We start from the raw sequence: 13,443 nt of genomic DNA, 5'->3' as shown, positions 1-13,443 counted from the left end.
TACCCGCCTTTCTTCCTGTCTACAGAGAGCAACTTCTTAACCTAAGTGGGAACAGGGCAAACCTACCCATCTGCCTGTGTACTGGTTGCCTGATTGGTAACCTATGTTTGTTAGTATAAATGATTCACTTTATGCATCCTTTTTCTGAATCCTAACATACTACACTATTGTGGGCTTTCTTTCCCATTTTTGTTTCCTTGATGAACAAATTTAATTAAAGCAGACTGATTTTACAGAGTCACTAATATTCTCCAATGACTTGAGACCAGTAAATCGGACCATTTGAAACAAGGTGGAAATTGTTTTCCTTATTGCAGTTCATGCTGCTGTTGCTGGGTAACCAGCACTGAATAATCAGCAGAACCGATACCTCTGTAAAACTATCCAGCACTACAGCAGAAAGCTTAATAGATTATTGAATCCTTGACATACATTTTGTCAGGGCACTGAAGGTTTATTTAAACTTACTATGTTTCCCCTGTAGTATAAGCTACATGAAACTGTGTTAAACAGTCTGTGACATTCAAAGTAAGATTCAAATCATGTCATACCTGTAATAAAAACTCTATTAAATGTTGTTAAGCAGATTGTGACATTCAGAGGATTTGCATCTTAGCAATCAGTCTGTTGACCTTATAAGTAGGCGATCCAGTTAGTGAACTGGTAAAGGCTTCTTCTCAGCTCATCAAAATGCACTGCCATTTTGCAAAGTACTATACAATATGGTATAGGCAGGGGTCCCATTTGGGGGAATAACACCCAAGTTTCCCGCATACAGAGTCACACCAGATGTGACAGGACAGGCCATGTGGTCTGGGTACCATTTAAAATTTTTTCTCCCTTGCAGGGAGTGAGGGATGTACTGCCTCTGCCTGCACTACTTTTTCACACATCATGTGTGATTACCACCATGTGGAAAACGCACATAAAAAACAATAATCAACCACGGAAAACCGCCCTCATTATCTGTGAACCAAGACCTCCCAAAGGGGTCTGTCAGCTTCAAACAAAAATGTCTGCCCTGTAGCTAAAAGTTAGAAATCCACACAGAAGATGCCATTAAAAGGATTCTCCTTCCCATGTTCGTAACAAAAGTACCACTGACCATTGTCAACAATCACCAGGGATATCGGTACGCAGGCTGAGGCAGTAGCTTTGGCTAATCAGGAGTGGACCTCAGTTTATAACTTCTCTCTGTAATTAGGGAGTAATTATATAATCTTACACTTGACACTTAAGGGCTATGCCAAAATGAGCAATGCAGTTATCTGCTGCTAACTTGGTGGACTTCTGGTGAAGTCTTTTGTTTGTTTTTTTAATAATGTAAAATGGTCTAGATAATGCAATGTGTTTTTATTATTTTTTTACACCATTTTGCCACCTCTAGAATGTACACTATAGACTGTTCTATCCACACTGCTTCTACATGGTGTTTGTGTGTGTGTTTGGAGTAAGGGGTGCTGCTCCTCTAGCCAGCTGAGCCACCATCTTCTTATGGAGTGACCCCAGCTGTACCACATTGAGAACTTCCTGAATAATTTGTGCATGTCCACCTGCTGCAATGCATGCCGGGAGATGTAGTCCATGGATGCGAGAACAGAGAAAGGTTGGCCAGTTTTTGACAGTCGTCACTAAAACATATCCCAATTGGAAATAATTATCCTAAACTCCTGTTCTGGTGGCAAGTACAATTCAGCCCTGTCAATACACCCTATGAATATTAGTACTATCATTGACAAGCAAATATTGTAACCACTAGTGTAGCAATGGGGAATGCATAGGCCCCAAGCACACCAGGGCCCATGGTCTAGAGTGGCCCATTAGAGCTAAACAGATCATCTTGGTGCACGCAATGCTATAGTCTATGCCCTGCATAAGAGTAATTTGGGGTTCCGGTGATCCCTGGACCCTGAATTTCTTCTCCCTCCGAGTTGCTATGACTCGGAGGGGGAATAGTACTTAACACTGCCCGGTGATTGTGCCGCAGCAGGGTGAGCCGTTACTCAGCTCTCCCTGTGCCCAACTGACCAGGCGGTGTACTAATACCTACACCCACTAGAGACACTTATTCCCTTATGTAATTAGCTCTTTGTTAGTGCTGTGTTGGTAATGAACTCCTCTACTGCATATGTGCTTTGAATAGTGATAATGATTAACAAACTGTTTCCCTGTTTAAACCTCTCTGACACTGCGGATGTCCTTGGCAGGCTTTGGTGCTGCATATCAATTGTAATGTAAAGAGCCCAATTTAAATCTCGTTCTGGGGCCTATAGATCATTAGCTTTGCCGCTTATTGTAAGTTACTGTAAAGAACTGTCTGTTTAATTTCTTGGCACTGAATTCATATAGTGTTGGTCTCATGCTAGGAAACAGGCTCTGTGGATGGAAGCTGTATAATCAGTATGGTATAAATGATTTCATAGTAAGTACTTTTAAATTGTCATAAATGTGTAGCTTAATTGTTTTATACTAGAAACGTCCCCTAAGCTCTTCCTTTCGCATATCCACTACAGTGGTTTAGTAAAACGCACAAGAAAACCAAGGTCACATTTCACAAGGTACCATGGGAACAAATCCTTCCAGAGACCGAATGTATCCCTTGAAATCCTGTACTTAGTCTAAGTCAATACACTGAGAAAAATAAACACACTAGTGTTACTCTGTATAACTGGGCCAGGCTTTCCTGAGGAGAGCTGAGAGATTTGTCTCAGGCACCTAGAAATGGGACAGATGACAGTCACATCCACTTTACGGGACCCAAACTCTCCATCCTGGGTACAACTCATTGCATCTGGTGGTCACCTCAATGGAAATAATTTTATATTTTCAGAATCTGTCTGAAATCTGCCACATTTGGTTTAAAAATCCATCCATAACTTTTAATTGATTTTTTTAAAAGTGTACCCAGTGCATAAAAGATAGGCTAATAAGCTGTTAATCTTATAAACAGAGAGGTAATATTACCTCTCTTGAAGAATTTGGACCAGTTTATTGAAAAAAGGTCTTTTATTCGTGCACATAAAATTGACAACGTGTTTCACTGGTGCTTGCCCGCTTCATCAGGTCAGTGAAAAAACAGGTGCCTTAACTGCTATGGCTGTGTAGCAAGCATGAACGGATCTCATGAGAGCCATAGCAGTTAAGGCACCTGTTTTTTTTTATAATAAATAAAGTTAAACTGCCGTTCAGGAAGATGGCTCCTTAATTGGCCGCCATGGCCACAGGATTTTGGCTTTTTCTTGTTTTTTTTCCCGTTTCCCTATCAATTCACATTGTCTTCCCCTCTGAAGGTGTGCAGTATACCCTGGATGTGGGGTCCACTGAGGTAGGACACCACGCTGATCGGGAAACATTCGGCCTTGCTGGATGCCAGCTTCATCCATCCATCAATTGGCTCGGCTGCTGCTGCTCCACCGCAGTAGGGACACCTCTGGTTCAGCCCCTCCACGATGCCAGCAATAAAATCGGAAGTAAGGGCCACAGCAGCCGGATGCTTCTGTTACAGCCAGACTATCTTGACCAGCCCTGTTGAGTGCTGCCCAGGAGCTGGGGCCCAGAAATTAACATAAGTGCACCTTTTGGGCTTGGACACCTTAGCACTAACATATGTCAGCATTAATCGGGATCCTCAGCAGCGTCACACGTTTATTTCTTGAAGAACTGGGTCATCACTTCTGAAACTTTGCCTCCCTCTGTCCCTTCCCCAGTGTCTCCTTAGGGATGATTGCCAAGTGTGATGGGTGGCACTGTAGCATGGCAGCCTCAGCTCTTGCCTTTTGGACATTACCCCCCCCCCCCCCCCCCATCCTTCCAGAATCTGTATGAGCCTCTGTTTGTACTTGGCAAAATTAATGATTCTGATAAAAGATCTTTTTTCAATAAACTGGTCCAAATTCTTCAAGAGAGGTAAGATTGCCTCTCTGTTTATAAGATTAACATCTTATTAGCCTACTTTTTATGCATTGGGCACCTCCACCACTGTTTTAAGTGTCTTGTTATACCTCTTTTAGAGGTGATGGTTTGTTAGTTGTCCTAAAGAACTTCCAGAGTGTGACCACCCAGTTCCTGTTACAAACCTGGAAAACCCAGCGGGGGCGGTTCATTTCCCGGCTTCTTTGACAGTGGTTGCAAGGCTTTGCAACTCACCTTTGTGAGTATATACATCCTTAGCAATTTGCTTTTCTGAAATCTTACACGATTCTGCATCATTGGGCTCCTGGTCTCCTTTTGTCTTTTAGATGAGCCTGGGGTTGTTACAATCACAGGAACCATCGACATAAGCTATCTGAGGTGAAAATAAACTTATGAGATAAACCATTATATTTATCCTCACACTCCTAAAAATGACTTTTTTAAGTATCCCAGGGTTTTATTTTATATTTAAATATTCACAAAGTAAGTAAAATGTTTTACGGTCTCTGATCAGTGGCAACCTATTAAGTGTCCCAGAGTTAGAAAAAGGTCAATAGTTCCTGTATTTTATCTCTCCCTGCCCTGAGAAGTTGTATTTTGCCAGACTTATGGCAGTAATGAGCTTATCAGTGATATATACTATATTCCCGACAAGCTACCGACAAGACAGAAGCTGTCACTTCCATGCCTAGAAATTAACTGTTTCAGGCAGCAAAATAAAACAAGTAAAACAGCCTGGTTATCAATGTTTTGTACTGTACATACACATTTATTTCACCATGTCACATGTCGCCTCGGGTACTGACTGAAGATGTGGTCACACAGGTTTGAACATTTTGATGGAATTTGCTCCAAATCAGGCATTTTGTGCTGTATTAGGTAGGGCCTACCTAGTAAATTGATTACTAACAGATTAGCATATTAAAATTGCATTGTGGTGGGATTCAACTTCAAATCATTTAAACAGCTTTCTAACTGATTATTTAAACAATCATTTTAAAGTTGACCTATGAATGGTCTGGTCTCCTTAACCTTCCCAAACTCAGCCCTTGGGAAAATCACATCCTTTTAGCTGTTGGCTCTTGATATTGCATTTCAGCATTTCACATGATGTCCGTCACTTTTAAGTTGCATCATTAATGCAGCCTAACACACAGGGACTGATTTCTTAAAGAGGTGGAGATCTCAGGCAGGAAAATTTCCAGTTGCAGATTTACAAAACCAAAACTGGCTGTACTAACAACAGTCTATTCCTGCACGTGAAAATCCTAAGACAATGGGGTGACGAGTAGCTTGTGCATGACATTACACAGCAGACGGGGGAGCTGCACGACCAATGGGTTTGGCAGGGGATCGGCATCGGTGGGGGTGAGTCGTCGGCTGTCGAACACAGTGATTATCGTCTGAGGAGGTCGTAAACGACATTAAGTCAGACATGTGTATGGGCCTTTACCTCTGCCAATGGTAACATTTAAAACCCAAGAGGAGCACCTGTACTGTGTTTACAGATGCTATCAGCATGTCTACAGAGATGTATTGAGCTGGGAGAGTCAATGTAACCCTATAGTAACAGTTGGGGAAGCTTAAAGGGAAACTAAAGTGAGAGGGCTATAAAGGCTGCCATTTTTATTTCCTTGCACATTGCCTGGATGTCCTGCAGATTCTCTGCCTCTAATACTTTTAGCCATAGACCCTGAACAAGCATGCAGCAGATCAGGTGTTTCTAACTAAGGTTTGACTGATTAGCTGCATGCTTGTTTTAGGTGTGTGTGTGACAGTCACTACTGCAGCCAACAATATCACCAGAACTGTCAGGCAACTGGTATTGTTTAAAAGGAAATGAATATGGCAGCATCCATATCCCTCTGACTTCTCTGACCTCTGACTTTTGGTTCCCCTTAAAAGCACTGCAGTTTGGATAGCTTCAAGGCACTGTGTGATTATCCTGGTCCCCAGGTACTGCACATGCCGAGGTTAACACAACAGTTTTATAAAATAGTGTAAAATAAATAATGCAGGTACACTGCATTATTGATCAGACCTCAAGTTAACATATTGTGCACAAATTTAAGTATAAGTACACCAACACGCCAAAGACAGACATCACGGCTAGTGCTGACAGTTTTAACACTGCCCTGCATATCTTATCTATCAGAGGTGTAATTTTCTGTTGGGTAGGGAACCAACAGCCCCCTCTGACTGGCTAGATGTGTGATAGGAGCTGCAGTCAGAGCTCCAAACTGATTGGTCGTGTTGAGGTAAAGAGGTACACCTACTACAATAGAGAAAATGGCAGGTGTACCAGGTAAAAGATTCAGAGAAGACCTGATCTCCTCATTGTAGCCCTGCTGTCAGTCTTTAAGTTTAGCTTTTATTTAGGCTTTAAACTGAAAGTGCTGAGTGGAGATAACAGGGTCCACCTGTGTCAGGAGGCGTCAGTGTAAGCCAATGCTCTTTCCACATGAATTCAGTCCTAGAGGTTTGTCCTAGATTCATACATGTCAGAAGCCATGCCGTGGTTGGAGCATGGCCGGATTTCCGCACAGGCCACCTAGTTCTATGCCTAGGGCGGAAATCTACCGATAGGAGAGCTGGGGCGGGTGTCACACACTGGCAGCAGAGATCAGCTGTTTTTCGGCAATCTGCTGTCTGCAGCCACGCTGTGCCCCTGCCCCAGTATCTCCTGTGCCAGCGTACATGGAACAGAAAGGGCGCCCCTCCCCTCTCCACTCTGACACTGAGGGGGAGGGCTGAGGAGAGGGAGGGAGTTTCATCCCAAACCAAACGAGGAGGAAGAAGAGAAGGGTAACTAATGTCGGCGAGTGTGTCTCCCTACTGCTGCCAGTACTACAGTGACTCATTCCTCGGTGAGCTCTCTCTCTCACCCTTCCTTCAAGCCTGGAACTTCGTTGAAGCTGCTCCGTGCTTGTGTCTGGTCTGGAAGAGACCAGCAATCACTGCAGCCTTATCTGTCATTAGATTACAGGCTAGAGCTGCCTTGCTTTCTGGGTGAGGAAGAGAGCAGACACAGATCCCTGCAATGATGGAAGCCCGTGAGAGATGCTCTCAGCAGAAATGTCCTCACATCTTTCTCATGCTAGCTTGATAATTCTCTGCAGTTCTCTCTAGCTGTCCTCCAAGAATGATGCCTTCTGTATCACCACAAAACTGTACCTTTCCTTTTCTCTCCCATCTCTCCATTCCATCTTTCTCTGGCTGTGTTTCCCCTTACCTCCTCCTCCCCTCCCCCTTCCAGTCTCTAAACTTTATACACCTCTCACCCTGTCTTTCCTTCCTGTATATTATACTGTATGTCCCTCTCCAAACACATTCCACCAATGTGTCACCCTAGGGCCCGGTTCAGAGGGGTGTCCTGCAGCGTTTCGCTCAAATGCTTTTCTCCTAGCGAGCAGAAAAGCAATTGGCGGCTTTCGACTGCGTTTCCCAGCATGCAATGATTTTAACACCTCGTACCTTGCAGGATCGCCTAAGTGCCAGGCAGATGACAACAACGGTACCACTTGTATCACCGCTGTCCATTCATTTTAATAGACAGTACTTAAAGAGAATCTGAAGCAAGAATAAATCTCGCTGATTCTCTTATATATAGCAGGGGCATGTGTGCCCCTGCTAAAACGCTGTTATACCGCTGCTGAACGGGGGTCCCTTACCCCCCAAATCCCCTCCGTGCAGCGTGGGGATCACTTCCTGGTGAGGCAGGGCTAACGGCTATAGCCCTGCCTCTCAGTGCATCTGTCAGCGCTGATCGCCGCCTCTCCCCGCCCCTCTCAGTCTGCCTTCACTGAGAGGGACGGGGAGAGGCGTCTCCCCGCCCCTCTCAGTCTGCCTTCACTGAGAGGGACGGGGAGATGCGGAGATCCGCCGCCTGATAAACGCGCCAAGAGAGGCAGAGCTACAGCCATTAGCTCTGCCTCCAGCAGCAGCAAAATCCACGACAGCAGGGGGGGATTTGGGGGGTAAGGGACCCCCGTTCAGCGGCGTTTTAGCAGGGGCAAACATGCCCCTGCTATATATAAGAGAATCAGCGAGATTTATTCTCGCTTCAGATTCTTTTTAAAGTGTACCAGAGCTGTGGATAAAAGCAGATTTGATACCCACGCATTCTCCCAGCCCTACAAAAACGTCTACTGTCCCACGCCTTCCTCCTGCGGACGGCCGTTCAGCCACGATCAGCCCTGGTAATTGCGTCAGTCGGATCCAGTCTGTGTCTTCTACGAATGCGCAGACCTCCCACCCATGCACAATAGACCCAGACTGACGCGACTGAGATAGTTACTGGGGCTGATAGCGGCTGAACGGCAGACCGTGGAAGGACGGCGAGGGACACAGACGTGTTTATGGGGCTAGAGGAAGCCGCGGGTAAGTATCAAATCTGCTTTTATCCACAGGTCTAGTTTCCTTTAAGCGACCAGCAGGTCACCCGTGTGAACTAGTCCTAAGTATAAGTATTTATATAGTGTTGTTACAGAATGCATACTGTAGTCATGTGACGTCACTGATTATCTTCAGAGGAGCTCACAATCTAATCCCTACCATAGTCATAGTCTAATGTCCTACCATATTATCATTATGTATTTATGTAGCACTGACATCTTCTGCAGCACATTACAGAGTACATAGTCATGTCACTGACTGTCCTCAGAGGAGCTCACACTCTAATCCTGCCATAGTCATTGTCTAATGTCCTACCATATTATTATTATTATGTATTTATATAGCACTGACATCTTCTGCAGCACATTACAGAGTACATAGTCATGTCACTGACTGTCCTCAGAGGAGCTCACAATCTAATCCTACCATAGTCATAGTCTAATGTCCTATCATATTATTATTATTATTATGTATTTATATAGCACTGACATCTTCTGCAGCACATTACAGAGTACGGTACATAATCATGTCACTGACTGTCCTCAGAGGAGCTCACAATCTAATCCTACCATAGTCATAGTCTAATGTCCTATCATATTATTATTATGTATTTATATAGCACTGACGTCTTCTGCAGCACATTACAGAGTACATAGTCATGTCACTGACTGTCCTCAGAGGAGCTCACAATCCAATCCTACCATAGTCATAGTCTTATGTCATACCATACAATTATTATGTATTTATATAGCACTGACATCTTCTGCAGCACTTTACAAAGTACATAGTCATGTCACTGATACCTAGCTTTTAATCTCCGCTTTTTTTTTTTTTTGTAAATGATATCCTGATCTATCAGTATCACTAACCACCCCATTTTTTCATGTCTGAAAGCCCTTTTCTAACCCTACCGTTGTCATGGGGCGGCCAGTGATAGTGGGCCTTGGGCAGTAAAAAGTACAAATCCGGCCCTGGGTTGGAGACACATGGAGCCTATTGATGTTTCATTCTGGGAGGTCTATGTGTACACACATTTCAGTAATTTGAAGCATTTTCTCCTTTCATTTCAGGGAGCAGTTTCAGCTCAGCATCGGTAATCTATACAGGAAGCAATTCCCTCACAAATTCAACTGGATTTAATAGCTCCCAGCAGGTAAATTCGAGGGGGAAAGAGGGATTTTTTCACTGTTGCACAAGAAGCCTTTTTCTCTGTCTTGTTGGTTTTTGTTTTTTTCTGTGATTTTCACCTTAATGACTCTTGGGTCGTGACGTTGTCCCTGCAACCTTGGAGAGTTTCTACACAGTGTGTTATAAATCCGGTCTTAATTCCAACGCTGACAGATGTGCTTGCCGTAAATGTTTTCTATCAGCCATTGGAGAGGTACCATGTGTTTGGCATCTTCGCATACATTTGTATTGCATCTGCAAATCAGCTCATGTTTAATAGATACATTTGTGGCACATTTAAGACTTGAAGTCCAGCACGGTTATCTATTTATATGCACCAACAAGCCAGCCAATGTATTCCATGTGGGGAGTTATGTCAACATGTGCTTGCTGTTAGATCTTGGAATGTTCTCTTAGAAGTAGCAACATGTTTAACAAAACCTGCTTTTGTTGCTGTCTCTTGTGTGTGTGTTCTAGGAATACCCGTCTTATCCCAACTTTGGCCAGAGCCAGTATGCACAGTATTATAACAGCTCACCGTATCCATCACATTATATGACGAGCAGCAACACAAGCCCCACAATTCCTTCCACGACGGCCACATACCAGCTGCAAGAGCCACCATCTGGCGTCACCAGTCAAGCAGTAACAGATCCCGCAGGTAATTGTTTTGGTATTTGTCAGTGGGCTGTGGACACTTTTAGCTGGGTTAATTAATGGCTGCTGTCTGTCAACGCATCTGACAATATATTTTTTATGTGTTTGAGAGAGGCTAATACTTATTGTTTTGCTTTTTCTTAAGGGGCCTTCAATTCACAATGGGCCCAATCCAATTCACCTTTTCTCCTATATTTTCTCCTAGGTGATATTTTAATATTATTAATAAAATGCCTTTTAAGCTACCAGCAAGAAAGAAAATACTCTAAATAATTTTGAGGGTTTTTTTGACAGAAGAAGATGAAAAATGATGTCCTGTGAGAAAACTTAGGAGAAAAAGTGGATTGGATCGGACCCAATTTCGTCTAGGTTTTCTCCTAGGAGATAAACTTTTGTTTAACCTTTCTGCGACTGCCTAACACAGGATGGTGGCAGCAGAGGGCCTCTGTTGTTTCTCCATCATGCCATATGGCGTCATCTCGCGAGGAGTGAGATGAAACGGGAACTTGCGCTTGCACAAGCTCCTGTCTGTAAGCACAGTGGGCCATAACGATCAGCCTGCCAGTGGCTGATCAGCGCTGGAAGGTTGTGATCTTTATTTATATATAAAATAATATGTATATAGCACTGGCATCTTACACAGTGCTGTACAGAGTAAAGCCTTGTCAATTACCTGTCCCTCGGAAGGACTCGCAACAAACACAATTGCCAACTTCCAGTCAGAGCAATATCCTGCCTCTATCTGGCCAGCAGACGCCAGTCAGCCAATCAGGTGCACTGTCATACACCCTTTGCCTGCCGTACCATACCTAGCAGGAATTACATAGATTAGCATTCAGGTGGGAGGCTTCGGTTGGACGCAATCGTGAATTGCGTCGTTTACAGGGGCGCCCCGTGTAGGCACATCTCCCACACGGTCCCCTCCCTAACCACTCACCTGTCAACCGCATCCTAGAAGCTGCAAAAAATAAATTTAAAATCACAAACACTGGTCCACATGACAGCCCAGGGGCCCCAGGTCTCTCTCACTCACTGGGGCCCCCAAACCACCATGCGACATCTAGAGGGAAGTGCGGGCAAGCCCTGGACCTCGGAAGGACTCACAATCTAATCCCTGCCATTGAATAAAGGTCATGAACTTCATAATGTATTTACCATATTTTCAGTAATGTTTAACACCTTGGCAATAAGCAATTCACCTTTTCTCCTGAGTTTTCTCCTAGGAGATTATTTTTTATCTTCAATTTAGAAAAACTTTTCAGCACTTTGCTATGTAAAAAGTACCAAAAGTAGGTGAAAAGTACAATGAAAAATGTTTTAAGTAATTTTTTTTGCTCATTGGTTGTTTAAAAGACCTTTTATTGACAAGTGTGAAATTTTCACCTAGGAGAAAACACAGGAGTAAAGGTTAATTGCATATGGGCCCTTGTATTATTAAAACTTAAATCCAGAGTACTAAGGGACATACATAATACTTTTATTTAATTCAATGTTTTCTAATTAATTACATTTTTACTATTAGTAAAACATTAAATATTATAAATATTTAATATTTTTTCTTAAGCTCCATCTGCTGGTTCGATTACATTTTTTTTTCTCTTCTCTAGAAAACTTTTTTCATTCAATGAAAAGTAGTAAAGTCCAATCCCAGTAAACAATAGGACATCATAATCTGTCACCAAGACACAGAACATTTATATTGCTCTTTTCTCCTGGTGGACTCAAAGCACCAGAGAGAGCTGCAGCCACTAGGGTGTACTCTATAGGCAGTTGCAATGTAAGGGAGTCTTGCCCAAGGTCTCCTACTGAATAGGTGCTGGCTAACTGAACAGGCTTCTGTCATGTAAAGCTGGCCTCACACTGTACAATATTTTTCACCAATTAAAAAAAAAGTCAAATCGACCTTAAATATCAGTAGTTTGTTGAGTGATTGTGGTTGATCATTGATATTACAATCGATTTTAAAGCCAAAATTGCTCTAAAGTCTGATCTGCAATGTTGTTCTTTCATCAGCTGTAAATAGTATTGATCCTATCCTAATATCAATCATAATATCAATCAGAACAGCAATTAAAATCAAATAGTGTATGGCCAGCTTTAGAGACTTTAATGCAAGATGCTTTTCTGTTAACAGGAGTTACAAGTTAAATCAACAAGAGCTCCCCAAAAAATACATTAGTAGCATTTTTGTGTGTTTCTAATGTAGAACCCATGCACTGAAAACACTTTACAAGATAAGGACAAATAACATTTATTTAGCACTTTACTCCTGGCTGACTCAAAGCACCAGAGCTGCAGCCACTAGGATGTGTTCTATAGGCAGTAGCAGTCTTAGGGAGTCTTGCCCAAGGTCTTTCTACTAAATAGGTGCTGGCCCAGGTCACCTGTGTCAGAAGCAGAGCGCTTAATCAGTACACTATTATTCAGCCACTGCTACCTTGTACTCTACTTTTTATTTTAATAAACATGTTTGGAGCCAACTACCCACAAACAAAATACTTATCATAATTATTATTAATATAAACTTGTGTAATTAATGTTACTGAACAGAACAATTAGCAGTGCCATGAATGCTGCATTGTCTTTACAGATTGCATGTACTGTAGGACTATGTAAACACACTAGATTTTCATTGCCCAAAACAATTGATGTTCATTCCAGACAAAAAATTCAGGGATCTTAAGTTTTCTTTGTTGGCATCTCTGTCTTTTTCTCTGTCTTTCTCCTCACTTCCTTTCTGGAGAGAAAGTTGTAGAAGCTATTCTAACCTTTTATCCCATGCGTAGTCTAAATCTAAAATGCCTTTTTTTTCTCCCTGGTTTTCAATTATAATTCCTTTTTTCAATTAGTTAATGTAAGTACTGAGTCTCAGCTACGCTATGAGTTTTTATGTTTGCTACTATTGTGCTTTTGGTCTCTTCTCAACTAATTCCTCTTTCTAGTGCTGTTCTGTAATAATCCACACTACATGCTGGTTGGCTAACATTTGATATGACTTAAACTGTGCAGTTCACTCAGTCCTGCCTATGGAGTGATACTTATTGGAATTCTGGTCCCCTACGAGACGGTCCTGCTTCAGGTTTCAAGGTTGAGTGGAAAAGTTCCTGTCTCATACAACTGTTGGGTTGCTGAAGTATAAATAATAAGTGTTGGTACACAGCAGGAGAGCATGTTCAGTCTACTTGTAAATGAGAGCACAGCTGCAGATCTGCTATTAAGACACAGGCACACTGGGTTTTGGTGCCCAGATTGGTCGTTTTTTCAGGAAACAGAGCTTGTAAAAGAAGGTTAACACCCGACTCCGAATCATGA

At 42.7% G+C, this 13,443-nt stretch overlaps 1 protein-coding gene across 5 annotated transcripts in view; it reads left to right on the top strand.

Moving 5' to 3' along the window:
- The window catches only part of EYA1 (EYA transcriptional coactivator and phosphatase 1), a 185,363-nt gene that overhangs the window by 78,620 nt on the left and 93,300 nt on the right, over positions 1 to 13,443 (top strand). For all 5 annotated transcript variants that reach the window (XM_068237498.1, XM_068237501.1, XM_068237500.1 and 2 more), the window contains 2 exons: positions 9,378 to 9,460; positions 9,952 to 10,135. In XM_068237498.1, the coding sequence (XP_068093599.1) occupies positions 9,378 to 9,460; positions 9,952 to 10,135 (267 nt within the window). The remainder of the gene's footprint in view (positions 1 to 9,377; positions 9,461 to 9,951; positions 10,136 to 13,443) is intronic.

Source organism: Hyperolius riggenbachi, chromosome 5 (assembly GCF_040937935.1).
Source record: "Hyperolius riggenbachi isolate aHypRig1 chromosome 5, aHypRig1.pri, whole genome shotgun sequence".
Classification (NCBI taxonomy): Eukaryota; Metazoa; Chordata; class Amphibia; order Anura; family Hyperoliidae; genus Hyperolius; species Hyperolius riggenbachi.
This window is presented reverse-complemented; position numbering and strand designations above follow the sequence as displayed.